At 46.3% G+C, this 12,586-nt stretch overlaps 1 protein-coding gene and 1 long non-coding RNA gene across 5 annotated transcripts in view; both read right to left on the bottom strand.

The window, feature by feature from the left end:
• The window catches only part of LOC309399485, a 338,217-nt gene that overhangs the window by 173,299 nt on the left and 152,332 nt on the right, over positions 1-12,586 (bottom strand). The gene's annotated exons all lie outside the window — the stretch shown is intronic.
• Positions 1-12,586, bottom strand: part of MAPKAP1 (MAPK associated protein 1) — an 89,507-nt gene that overhangs the window by 7,485 nt on the left and 69,436 nt on the right. For 3 of the 4 annotated variants that reach the window (XM_081967272.1, XM_081967274.1, XM_081967275.1), the window contains 3 exons: positions 12,326-12,433; positions 7,122-7,268; positions 192-329 (listed from right to left, as the gene is read on the bottom strand). In XM_081967272.1, coding sequence (XP_081823398.1) covers positions 192-329; positions 7,122-7,268; positions 12,326-12,433 — 393 coding nt within the window. The remainder of the gene's footprint in view (positions 1-191; positions 330-7,121; positions 7,269-12,325; positions 12,434-12,586) is intronic. The other variant, XM_081967273.1, reaches the window with a different exon arrangement.

Raw genomic sequence — 12,586 nt, 5'->3', positions numbered from 1 at the left:
GGCCCGATTCACCAATCCGGAGCTCAGTTGGGGAAGCTGGTTTAGATACCAGCGATCTCTTATCAAGGCTGACTCTGACAAGGAAGGCCCAGGTGGCACAAGGGAGACTTGGAGGCTACGTCCAGCTGCCCCTTGGCTCCTTATGGGGGGAAAAGAGACCAGAAAGACAAGAGAGGGGGGGGGGGGCTTACTTGGGCTCTTCTCTTCGGCAAGGTCGCAGGTGCACAGGAGCTCCGAATCGATGGAGATCGGCTTCTGCTTAATCCAAAACTTGGTGCTGGCTTTCTGATTGGTCACCGGATCTATCTCCACCTTGTCACCAGAAATACCTGAAGACCCAGAGACGGTCAGTCAAGGGAGGAAGGGAAACTTCACAGCCAAGGCACGGAAGAAGCCAATGGAATGGCCTCTCCCCATTCTTTGGAGCGTGGCAACATATCATAACCATGAATAGTAGAGAGATGTGAATGACTACTAACATCACGTGTGTATTTATGCTGGGAGGAAGAGGAGGAGGAGAAAGGGGAAAGGAGAAAGAAGAAGAGGAGGAAGAGGAGAAAGAAAGAAAGAAAGAAAGAAGAAGAGGAGGAATAGGTGCCAAGAGGACAAGGAAGAGGAAGGACAGAAGGCGAAGAGGAAGATGGAAAAGGAGAAAGAAGAGGAAGAAGGATGGAGAAGAGAAGAAAGAGGAGGAGGAGCAAGAGGCAGAAGAAGGGGAAGAAGAGGAAGGAGGAGAAGAGGAGGAGGAATAGGTGGCAAAGAGGACAAGGAAGAGGAAGAACAGGAGGTGAAGAGGCAGGAGGAAAAGAAGAAAGAAGAGGAAGAAGAAGAGATGGAGAAGAGAAGGAGAAGAGGCGGAGGAGAAGAAGAGGGGCAGGAGGAAGAGGAGGTGCAAGAGGAAGAAGAAGAGAGGAAGAGGAAGAAGGAGAAGAAAGAAAACCCATCATTCTACTATTCCAACCTACCCAAAGAGCAACCCGAGAAGTAAATTTACTCCCCAAGAGGCTGGGTAATTTATTACAGATCCTATTATGGTTGGGAACCCCCTCCCCTCCCCTTCTCTACGACACCACCCTCCCCACCGCAACAACAACCTTGCTACCGCAAGGAGCCACAACAGAGAGCGGGCGTCTCATTGCTTAAGTTACAATTACAAGCTTTCTCTGTTGACATGAGTGACCAGACCTCTCTCTCTCTCTCTCTCTCTCTCTCTCTCTCTCTCTCTCTCTCTCTCCACTTTTTCATCCTGGCAGCTGCGCAGGGGGAAAAGACTTGAAAGTAATTACATTTTTAGGTCATGAGTTACGGGTCAAGGTCAGCCCTGAAATAGGCAAAAGGAATCAAGAGTATTTAAAAAGCAGCACAAGGGGGGGGGGGGTTTGGAATAAGGCAATTCCTTTGTTTAGAATCAAAATGTTGCCGGTGCCCTTTATTTCTAGATTTATTTCTCTCTCTCTCTCTCTCTCTCTTTTTTGTCCTTCGTATTTCTTTATGAAACAAAGTTTTTTAAAATTTCTTTTATAAGTTTTTAACTTCTTTTGTAAACAACGTCCCGGTTTCCCCCCTTTTTTCCATCTTCCGTTATGCCTAGTTCATTTTACATCCGATTTTCATTTCGCATTTCCGTCCTCTTATTTCCTTTCCATGTTTTCCAGCTTGACTTTAACTTCTTCTTCATATATAAACAATATGACTTTTTTTGCCTCTCCAAGTTAATCAAGTTTAACGTATCATTTCCATCTCTTACTCTGTTTTACTCTCGATATCATATATCCTCAAATTCAATTTTATACAGTTAAACATTTCACTTAGTTAACTATCCACAATTAATAGTATAATATAATAATCTATACTATAATAAATAGAAAAACCAATTGTATTTATTTTGTACAACGACAATAAAGACTATACTATACTAATCTATTTCCCTCCCATCGTATCAGTTATATACCATTGGCTATATTTACCAAATTTCATTCTATTCTACTCGTCAATCCTTTCCCTTCTTTCTTCTTTTCAACCATTTCCTCTTTAGTCTCTCAAGAACTTCACTTCTCTTATATTCTCTTCTTTGCAACCATTCGCCTAGCTTTTTTTTTCTTGTTCTTGTCATTTCTATATTTTTCCTTTCCAATCTTTTTTTCTCCTTTTTAATTCTCTTGTTTTTAGTACCTTTCCCCAATTTGTATTTCTTTAGAAGGAGGAGAAAAAAATTATGGGCAAAATTTATTTTGCCTTTATGGGCAAAAAAATCCCAAACAAACCAGAAGTCAGAAACGGCTAATGCACCCCTATTTATTCCCTTGTTCCTCCTCCTATTCTATTCTATTCTATTCTATTCTATTCTTATTCCTATCTCTTTTCTGCTTCTTCCTCTTCCTCTTTTTCCTCCTCCTCCTCCTCTTCCTATTCTATTCTATTCTTATTCCTATCTCTTCTTCTTCTTCCTCTTCCTCTTTTTCCTCCTCCTCTTCCTATTCTATTCTATTCTATTCTATTCTTATTCCTATCTCTTCTTCTTCTTCTTCTTCTTCTTCTTCTTCTTCTTCTTCTTCTTCTTCTTCTTCTTCTTCTTCTTCCTCCTCCTCCTCCTCCTCCTTCTATTCTATTCTTATTCCTATCTCTTCTTCTTCTTCCTCTTCCTCTTTTTCCTCCTCTTCCTCCTCCTCCTCTTCCTATTCTATTCTATTCTATTCTTATTCCTATCTCCTCCTCCTCTTCTTCTTCTTCTTCTTCTTCTTCTTCTTCTTCTTCTTCTTCTTCTTCTTCTTCTTCTTCTTCTTCTTCTTCTTCTTCTTCTTCTTCTTCCTCCTCCTCCTCCTCCTCCTCCTCTTCCTATTCTATTCTTATTCCTATCTCTTCTTCTTCCTCTTCCTCTTTTTCCTCCTCCTCCTCCTCCTATTCTATTCTATTCTATTCTATTCTATTCTATTCTATTCTATTATCATCTCCTCCTCCCTCCTCCCTGCAACCCCCTCTCCCTCCTAACACTGATAGGGTCACCTAGCTGGGTAGACAAACGTCTGCAAGAAAACAACCAAGCTCAGAGACCACCAAGGATTCCTCACCTACCCACCTGCACTACAAGTGTTCCCGTTTTTTGTTGCATCTCTTGCTTCTTGCACTGTCAGAGTCCCGGCTTGACATTGGAAGGAAGGAGGGGAAGGAGAACCTGCAGCCTGTTGTGTTAACCTTAGCTCCTGCAGGTGCCAAGTGTAGCATAACTCTGATTTGGAAGATGACCACTCCGGGAGAGTCTGCCATGGACTACGCCACCAGAGAAGCACATTTCAATTAATCAAGCCGCACAATTTGTCACCGGGGCCTAGCCCATCCCCCCGCCACCACCACCACCAAGGACCGTCTTCCAATTACCCGTCACATCAAGAGCCCCAAAGCATGCCAGGAGTGTGAAAATAACAGGGGAGCGTTAGATCCTTCATTAGAAAAAAAGGGTCTCTTTTATTGCACGTTTTCACTCCGGGCGGCCTCATCACGAGCAGCTCAAAATCTGAATCTCTTCCTTGCACAAAATAGGACCAGCAGCTGTTGTTCGGTCTTCAAAGTTCTCATTTTTTTTTTTAAATCCACAAGCAGCCCGAAATAAGGCTGATTAAAAACAGCAGCAACAAGAACTGAGGAAGCCTAGATCCCTTTATTATGCCTATCAACCAGATCCTTCCCTCCGGGTTATCCCTTCGATAGAGAGCAATAGGTAAAAGCTAAAGGTTCCCCTCGCACATGGGTGCTAGTCGTTCCCGACTCTAGGGGGCGGTGTTCATCTCCGTTTCAAAGCCAAAGAGCCAGCGCTGTCCGAAGACGTCTCCATGGTCATGTGGCCGGCATGACTCAAACGCCCGAAGGCGCACGGAACGCTGTTCCCTTCCCACCAAAAGTGGTCCCTATTTTTCCCACGTACATTTTTACGTGCTTTCGAACTGCTAGGTTGGGAGAAGCTGGGACGAGTCACAGGAGCTCACTCTGTTACGCGGCGCTAGGGATTCGAACTGCCAAACTGCCAACCTTTCTGATTAACAAGCTCAGTGTCTTAGCCACTGAGCCACCGCATCTATCTATCTATCATCTATCTATCATCTATCTACCTACCTACCTACCTACCTGTATATAATCTCTCTCCTCTCTCATCTATCTATCCATCCATCATCTATCTATCTATCTATCTATCTATCTATCTATCTATCTATCTATCTATCCATCCATCCATCCATCCATCCATCCATCCATCCATCCACCTACCTACCTACCTACCTGTATATATAATCTCTCTCTCATCTATCTATCTATCCATCCATCCATCATCTATCTATCCACTTTTCTATCTATTATCTATCTATCTATCTATCTATCTATCTATCTATCTATCTATCTATCTATCTATCTATCATCTATCTATCACCTACATACCTACATACCTACCTACCTACATATATAATCTCTCTCTCCTCTCTCTCATCTATCTATCTATCCATCCATCCATCATCTATCTATCCCTCATCTATCTATCTATCATCTATCTATCTATCTATCTATCTATCTATCTATCTATCTATCTATCTATCTATCATCTCTTATCTATCTATCATCTATCTATCTATCATCTATCTATCTATCTATCTATCTATCTATCTATCTATCTATCTATCATCCATCCATCCATCCATCCATCCATCCATCCATCCATCCATCCACTCACCCACCCACCCACCCACCCACCTACCCATATTGCAATAAACAATAAACAACAATAAATGCGGTGGGGGTTTGTTCTTTTTTCTTTCAATCTTGAAAAGCCAAACGAGAGAGAGAGAGAACGAGAACAAAACAAAAAAAATACACATTTCATTTTCAGGCTCCTTTCTCGAACGCGTCGGAGTCAACCCCGTTTAATGCGCCCGTGTTAATTTGATCGGGTTTGTCAGGTAGCTCCAGTGGAAAATTATATAAAACTGTTCCAGATGAACAGATGATAGTGACATGAATTAAAGTGATAGAACAATAGTAGAATATAAACCAGAAATGACACCCAAAGTGGCTGTTGATTTATTGCCATCCAGAGTGTGGTTCTGGGCTTCCATGTATATTAGCAGAGGAAACCTGGGCCCATTTAGCTGGGAGATGCTCATACATACATCACCAACTGCTTCTCCATGCCAAGGTCACTTCTCGTGGCATCAATCTTTTGCTGGTACGGAGGCTCCTTGGCTCGCGGGTGTGAGTGTGCTTGTGCACACACACACAAAAGGAGTCCGAGGCCGGCCGGATGGGGGGAACCGTCTTGGTGGGAGCCCGTCGGCCCCCTCTTCCCATTTTATCGCTTGGAAAGCACTTGAAACTTTCTATTATTTTTATCAGCAAAAAGCGGAGGTCCCATCTATTACGGCCCCTATCAGCCCATCGCGGGCGCACCTGTCTTGGCCCGATGGTGCGTCCTTTGTGAGATGGGCGTGTGCCCCCCCCCCCCGAATGCTTGCTGCCCGTTGTTGCATCTTGAAAAACACACATTTAGAACAATACTTTATGACGTTTGCAGACCAAGTTTGAGCTGACAGGTTATTCTTAAGTTCTGGGGTTGTCGGCCACTAGCAATTGAATCCCTATATGTAGGGCACAAGGGACGCGGTGGCTCAGTGGCTAAGACGTTGAGGTTGTCAATCAGAAAGGTCGGCAGTTCGGCGGTTCGAATCCCTAGTGCCGCGTAACGGAGTGAGCTCCTGTGACTTGTCCCAGCTTCTGCCAACCTAGCAGTCTGAAAGCACGTAGAAATGCCAGTAGAAAAATAGGAACCACCTTTGGTGGGAAGGGAACAGCGTTCCGTGTGCTTTCGGTGTTGAGTCATGCCGGCCACATGACCACGGAGACGTCTTGGGACAGCGCTGGCTCTTCGGCTTTGCAACGGAGATGAGCAGCGCCCCTTAGAGTCATTCCAGCCACTCCTCGCCTGTCCGCCTGGGCTCCTTAGGGCCCCAGCAGGAAGCAGTCGCTAGAGCTAAGCAGCCCCCAGGAGAAAGAGTTGGCAAAACAGCTCAGTTCAAATTAGATCTGACCGAGAAGGAGGCTCAGCAGAAGCATCTCACTGAGGACTAGGAGCATAGGCTTTCCAAGCAGGGGGAAGACCTGCGGGAGTGCAAGGCCAGCTACCGGCGCCTGGAGTCTCAGTGGGCTGAGATGGTCAGCCAGTTCCAGGCCGTGATGCAATCCCACTGGAACGAGGCCCTCCAGCTCTTTGCCACCAGTGGCTCTTCCCTCCAGCCTTCACCCAAAGCCCCCCACCAGGAGGCTGAAGCAGACCCCAAGTTGGAATTTCTGCCCCCCTCCGACCTGCACAAAAAGACCCCGAAGGGGGAGACTCTCTGCAGCAACACAAGCGTCCATTGCACGTCTCCATCCCAGGGGCCGTAGTTGGAGGACCCCGAATTTAGTGCCATATTAAAAAGGCAAATCATTTTTCTGCGGCCCACCAACTTTTTCTCACGGACCCCCAGTTGCCGACTGCTGCTGTGAAGCAATGTGCGGCGGTATATAAGTCTCTAAGTGCTACCCTTTCAAAAAAAAAACAACAACACTTCGTATGAGGATGCTGAAATTAACATAAATTCAATTTTACAGAGAGAGACGGATCTGACCAAGAAGGATAAAATGTGGAAGAGCTCTTCCACAAATCCAGCAGGTTTATTTCCTCAATTCGGTACAAGTGAAAGCTATTTGTTTCTAGACAGAAAGACTCGCTGGGTTAAGCATTTGTCTTTGGTGATCTGTCATGACCTTTTCAAGCTCTTATTTCTTGACAGATTCCAGATACAAGTGAGTCAAACTTCCCTGGAAGGAAACTATCACCCCAAGATGGTTTGCTCAAGAGCACAAAACACGCCAAAAGCTGCCCTCCATCAACTCCAGTATATAAATCCTTCCTTAACAAGACAATGCACGAAGGAGGGAGGGGTGAGGGGTGGGGAGAAGGAAAGGAAAGAAGGAAAATCTCTGGGAGATTGTCGGTCCTCAGATTATGTCGCTGAAGGACGCCGGACACAGCTGGGAGAGGTTCAAAAGGGCGCTGGGGGGGGGGGGGGAAAGAGGGCATCGGACGCGCCCAGCCAACTTACCTAACTGAACGTCCGTGGTGAAGCGAAGTCGGTGGATCATGCTGACTTTGAAAGACTTGTAGTGATGGCTGCTTAGCATGTCTTGGACGGTGGCGATGTCGATCTGGGGATCTTCTTCCGAGATCTCCTCCCCTCTCGAGCCTCCGCCAAAAGAGAGAGAGAGAGAAAGAACGAGAGAAAGTATGATTGCCACTCAGAGACACGGAAAGGCCAAGGGTGACCATAACCAGGCGAAAGAGAATCATGTTGGCACATCTGAGAAAACCCGAATCTGAAAGCTTCCCTGTTTTCCCCACCCAGTTGAAAATTCAAGATCTTGCCCCCCACACCCACAAGTTCATCCCACGGTCCAATCTCCCAGTTCCACCCCTCCAGTTCCAGTCAGGTGCAGAGACAAAGGAGGACCTTGGCTTTCTAGAAAGAATGTTGTTATGGCTACATCGCCTCTAACTCCGTAGAATCCCCTCCTCCCATTTTCCCACAATAGAAAATGCATAGTAGGCGAATAGAAAGTGTGGCAGGGCCAAAGATCCAAAAGAAAAGATGGCTGCAGGCCCGATGCAGCTTTAGTTCCACGTTTATTCCATTTCCCCCTCCTGTAAACGGCCCAGGTATTTGGGCTATCGAAGGAGGCTGCCATTGCTGTTCTCCACACGGCGTTCGGCTTGGAGAAAAAAATTGGGATGGCGAGGAAGAGGAACGGATAAAAGAGGCCCCGGAAGAGCAACAAATTGCTCCCAAACGCGGAAAGCAAAGCTCAGTTGGTACATGGAGAGTGAGGCAGATGGCACCGTCATTACAATTTCACACCAAATGCTATGCCGCGTGAAATCCGTCAGGACTTCCGAATCTGTAAAATAAATCAGGTTCGCCTGACTTCATCAATGCCTCGGAAGGACCCGGAGAACTGGGTAACTCTTCCCGTTGAGCTGGTGAAGGCCGCTGTTACTAGGTTTGGCCTATATGGAAATAAGAACAGCTTTGGTCTTGTCACAACCGTTTCTGTCTCGGATTGTTGTTCGACTCTTCACAACCTCATGGACCATAAATCCCCGCCCTCCCGCCGCCACCTTGTGCTCCACAAAGTCTCCCAGACGTTGCCCAATCCAAGTCCGTTGTGTTGATGATCCTATCCAACCATTGTTGTGGCCCGCCAGCGGCTAGCGGAGCTGGCAGAAGATTCGGACAGTGAGGAGGTTGGGGAGGAAGATGGGCCACTCCTGGAGTCTGGGGAAAGCTCTCAGGAAGGCTCATTCCTTGTCCCGACAAAAACTCCTTTTATTACTTGACTGTGAATTCTGCTCCTTCACACACAGCAAAGTCTTTCAAGGGAGGATTTATGGTCACAGACCTTATCTGGCTTGGAGAGCTGCCAGGACAATATCTGCAGAACTTGGCAAGGAGCCTCGGAGAGTCACGAACCAATGAAACGAACTGATTGTCTCCTGCAAACTCCACTCCCCTTTCGCTCCTCTTTTATTTCCTCTGGGAGGGGCCATTCATCGTCCATCTGTGGCCTTACTCTCAAGTCGACCCCTGTTCTTTAGCTCTTCCCTTCGTCTGGCAACTCTGCGCATGCGCACACTGGGAACAGGCTCCAGCTGTTCCTCTGCCTCACTGATCTCTGACTCTGAAGGCAGCTGATAACTGTCAGACGGCCCTGGCCCCCTCTCTTCCTCCGACACAGAGCCCTCCTCCGAGCCTTCCCCAGACTCCAGGACTGGCCCATCTTCCTCCCCAACCTCCTCACTGTCTGACTCTGCTGATCACTGGTGGGCCACAATAGCACCCACGGGTAAAACACCCAATTATTCCGTTTCAGTGGAATCATTTCAATGGCACAAGAGGAGGGAAATATTTTCAGAGAGACAGAAGAGTGAGTTTGGATTCTCGGACAACATCGAAGATTAAGCCGGAAAATTCTACCCGCAGCAAAGAGGCATTTCAGGAGCATTTCAGATCATTCCTTAACGTAAATATGAAGAGCCTCAAGGCCTGCTCTTAAGCAATCCACACAGAGGTCGTGTAAATTCCAAATGAAATAAATGCAATGCTCAGAAGCAAAAGATTCTTGCCGGAGGTTTGCTTAATTCATGTCTTCCATGGACCAACAATTAAGCAGAGTCCTTTCCCACCCAATCAATGCTTGCTTTTTCTCAGCCCTTTTTCAGTTTCAATAACCTAACTTAGATAAGCAGCCTGGAATTTTAAAAAAAACACCCTCTGTATAGAGTTATTACAGGGACACGGTGACTCAGTGGTGAAGACGTTGAGCTTGTTGATCAGAAAGGTCAGCGGTTCGAATCCCTAGCGCCCCATAACGGAGTGAGCTCCCGTGACTCGTCCCAGCTTCTGCCAACCTAGCAGTTCGAAAGCACGTAAAAAATGCCAGTAGAAAAATAGGGACCACCTTTGGTGGGAAGGGAACAGCGTTCCGTGCGCCTTCGCCATTGAGTCATGCCGGCCACAGGACCACGGAGACGTCTTTGGACAGCGCTGTCTCTTTGGCTTTGAAACGGAGATGAGCACCGCCCCCTAGAGCCGGGAACGATTAGCACATATGTGCAAGGGGAAGCTTTCCCTTTTATAGTTGTTACTCTCAAATATTTGAAAATCCTTTTTTTAAAAAATGTAATTCCGCTGCCTATTAAAACAGCAAAACAATCCACCGAGGGGGAGGAAAATCCCACAATGCCATCCCAACAACAAGAACAATAAAGTCATAATATACCCTACAGTTTGAGACGTGATGTTTCTTATTAGGATGATAGCAGAGCCCCCCCCCCCTCCTCCTTCCACGAGAGAGGAGAGAACGGTTCTGCAAATCGCACTTGATTTTTCCGTCTTCGAGAGAGATTCTGGGATGAGCTGCCTGCTTTAGGAGTTCTGCACGTTGGTAGGTTTTTAAAAACAACAACTAATTAGCTTCTTGGGAGTAGTTAAAGAAATGTATTAGGGAAAACTAGAGAGCGGGGGAAGAAAAGGTAGGATTTCTCAGGCGTAATACGGCTTTCAAAATCAGAGCCCAACTTGACTGCTAGGAAGGAGACTGACTCTCTACCATTCCAGACAAATGGTTAAAAACCTCCAGTGTTGGGGCATTCACAACTTCTGGAGGCATGTCGTTCCACTGATGAATTGTTCTCACTGTCAGGAAACTTCTCCTTCGTTTTAGGTTGCTTCTCTCCTTGATTGGTTTCCATCTGTTGCTTCTTGTCCTGCCTTCTGGTGCTTTGGAGAATAGCTTGACTCCCTCTTCTTTGGGGCAGCCCCTCAAATACCGGAACATTGCTATCATGTCTCCCTTAGTCCTTCTTTTCACTAGACTAGACATTCACAATTCCCGCAACTGTTCTTCGTTTATTTTGTCGTATCTGGAAGACGCTAGGAAAAGGCTGAAGGTACACCTAGCTGCTACTGCTTGTAGAACTGCTGTTACTTAAAGGAAACCTTCAGACCTGAAATAATACTTAGTTCTTCCAGCCTCAGAAGAATGAGCACATCCCTCCCCCCACCCCGAAAACAACAATAAAGGTTAGTTGTGCTGCACTACACCCACACCCTAAATCCCCCAACCCACGCTCTTATTGCTTCAATGTAGTGGTATATTGCTTAATGAAAGTTCTTAATTGTAATTCAATTAATTACATACACAGCGTCCCCAATTACATTTTCCAATAAGATATTGGCTTTGATACAGGACTAAAGGCACTTAACCAATTTTAATATATTAAGACCAATTTCCCTTGAATACTAATTGCGGTTTAATGACGAAATGAGAACCAGGAACTCTCCAGAAGCTGGGTGGGAAGTATAAAAAGGAAATTAACCATGAATAGTGCAGGGACTTCTCCCGAGCAGAGAAGAGAGGTGGGGAAAGGAGAGGAAGGAGAGGGGGAGGGAATAAAAACCCCACCGCAACGCAGTTCCTACCGAACATTGCCAAATATGGGAAGTGGCTGGGTCCGTCTTCCCAACCCAAGTAAGGGCCGGGGGGGGGGGGGGGGGAAAAGAGGAGAAGACGTCTTGCGTGCTAATGATAATATTAAAAAAAAAGTGATTTCCCTCCCCTCCACTTAATCCCTTGAAATATAAATACACAAGATCTCAGAACGCGCAGCCTTTTGGCGTTCGTTTTTCCAGCATCTGTTCAGCTCCTTAAGGAGAGAGCATGGGTGGAGGCGCGCGTGCGTGCTTCTTCTGATAAAAAATAAAAATAACAAAAACGCCTTAACGCTGCAAATCTTTTAATCTGAAGAAATGGGCTAATTTTAATTACAGCAGCTAAAAGGAGGCGGGGATGTCTCGCGGCAATTGGGAGATCTCTCAGGGCCATCTGAAGAATGGAGTACCAGCTGTCCAGGACTATTCCCCCCCCCCCCTTTTAAGATATGCTATAAATGCCAGGCACAAAAGGTAGCAATCCTAAAGAGAGGACCAGCCAGGAATAAGTACAGAACTTCAATTTGCTAAAGTACCGAACCGTGGATTTGAGATTTTAAGATCAGTTACTGAGCCCTGGTGGTGCGGTGGTTAGAATGCAGGATGGCAGGCTAATTCTGCCCACTGCCAGGAGTTTGATCATGACCAGCTCAAGGTTTGAGTCAGCCTTCCGTCCTTCCGAGGTTGGTAAAATGAGGACCCAGATTGTTTGGGAGGGGGGAGGGAAATAGGCTGACTCTGTGAACCGCTTAGAGAGGGCTGTAAAAAGCACTGCGAGCTGAGAAGCCAGGGGACATGATTTACATGAGCTAGAAGTGTTTTTATAAAGGGCTGCAAGGAAGGAAGGAAGGAGAGAAGAAGAGAGAGAGAGAGAGAGAGTGAAGGAAGAGGAGGAGAGCAGATTATGTTGAAGAAGGAAGGAGGAAGAGGAGGAGGAGGAGAAGAGCAGATTATGTTGAAGAAGGAAGGAGGAGGAAGAGGAGGAGGAGGAGAAGAGCAGATTATGTTGAAGAAGGACGGAGGAGGAAGAGGAGGAGGAGGAGAAGAGCAGATTATGTTGAAGAAGGAAGGAGAAGAAGGAGGAGGACGAGCAGAAGAGGTGGTGGAGGAGGAGGTAAAGGAGGAGGAGGAGGAGGAAGAGAATGGGGAGGAAAAGAAGAAGGAAAAGGAGGAGAAGAAGAGGAGGAGGAGAAGAAGGAGGATGAGAAGAAAGAGAAGAAGAAGGAAGAAGAAGAGGAAGAAGAAGTATAGAGCCAACCTACTATTCTCCCGGACGAGGCAAAATTCCAGCGTGTTTTGGCTCTCCAAGGTACAATTTAAGTCAATGGGAATGTTGGGCTCACTCTGCTTCTCCAGGCGGTATTGAGGTCCTGAAAAGAGACAATAACAGCTTTTACAAGGACTGTCGATGGAGATTCTCAGTCCTGCCCTCCCAGGTCTTGGTTATCCTAAAAGGTGCTTTTTTCAAGAGGCAACTGTTTTTCCTTGAAGACATTTCGCTTCTCATCCAAGAAGGTTCTTCA

This window comes from Natrix helvetica (assembly GCF_964273705.1).
Source record: "Natrix helvetica genome assembly, chromosome: 15".
Classification (NCBI taxonomy): Eukaryota; Metazoa; Chordata; class Lepidosauria; order Squamata; family Natricidae; genus Natrix; species Natrix helvetica.
This window is presented reverse-complemented; position numbering and strand designations above follow the sequence as displayed.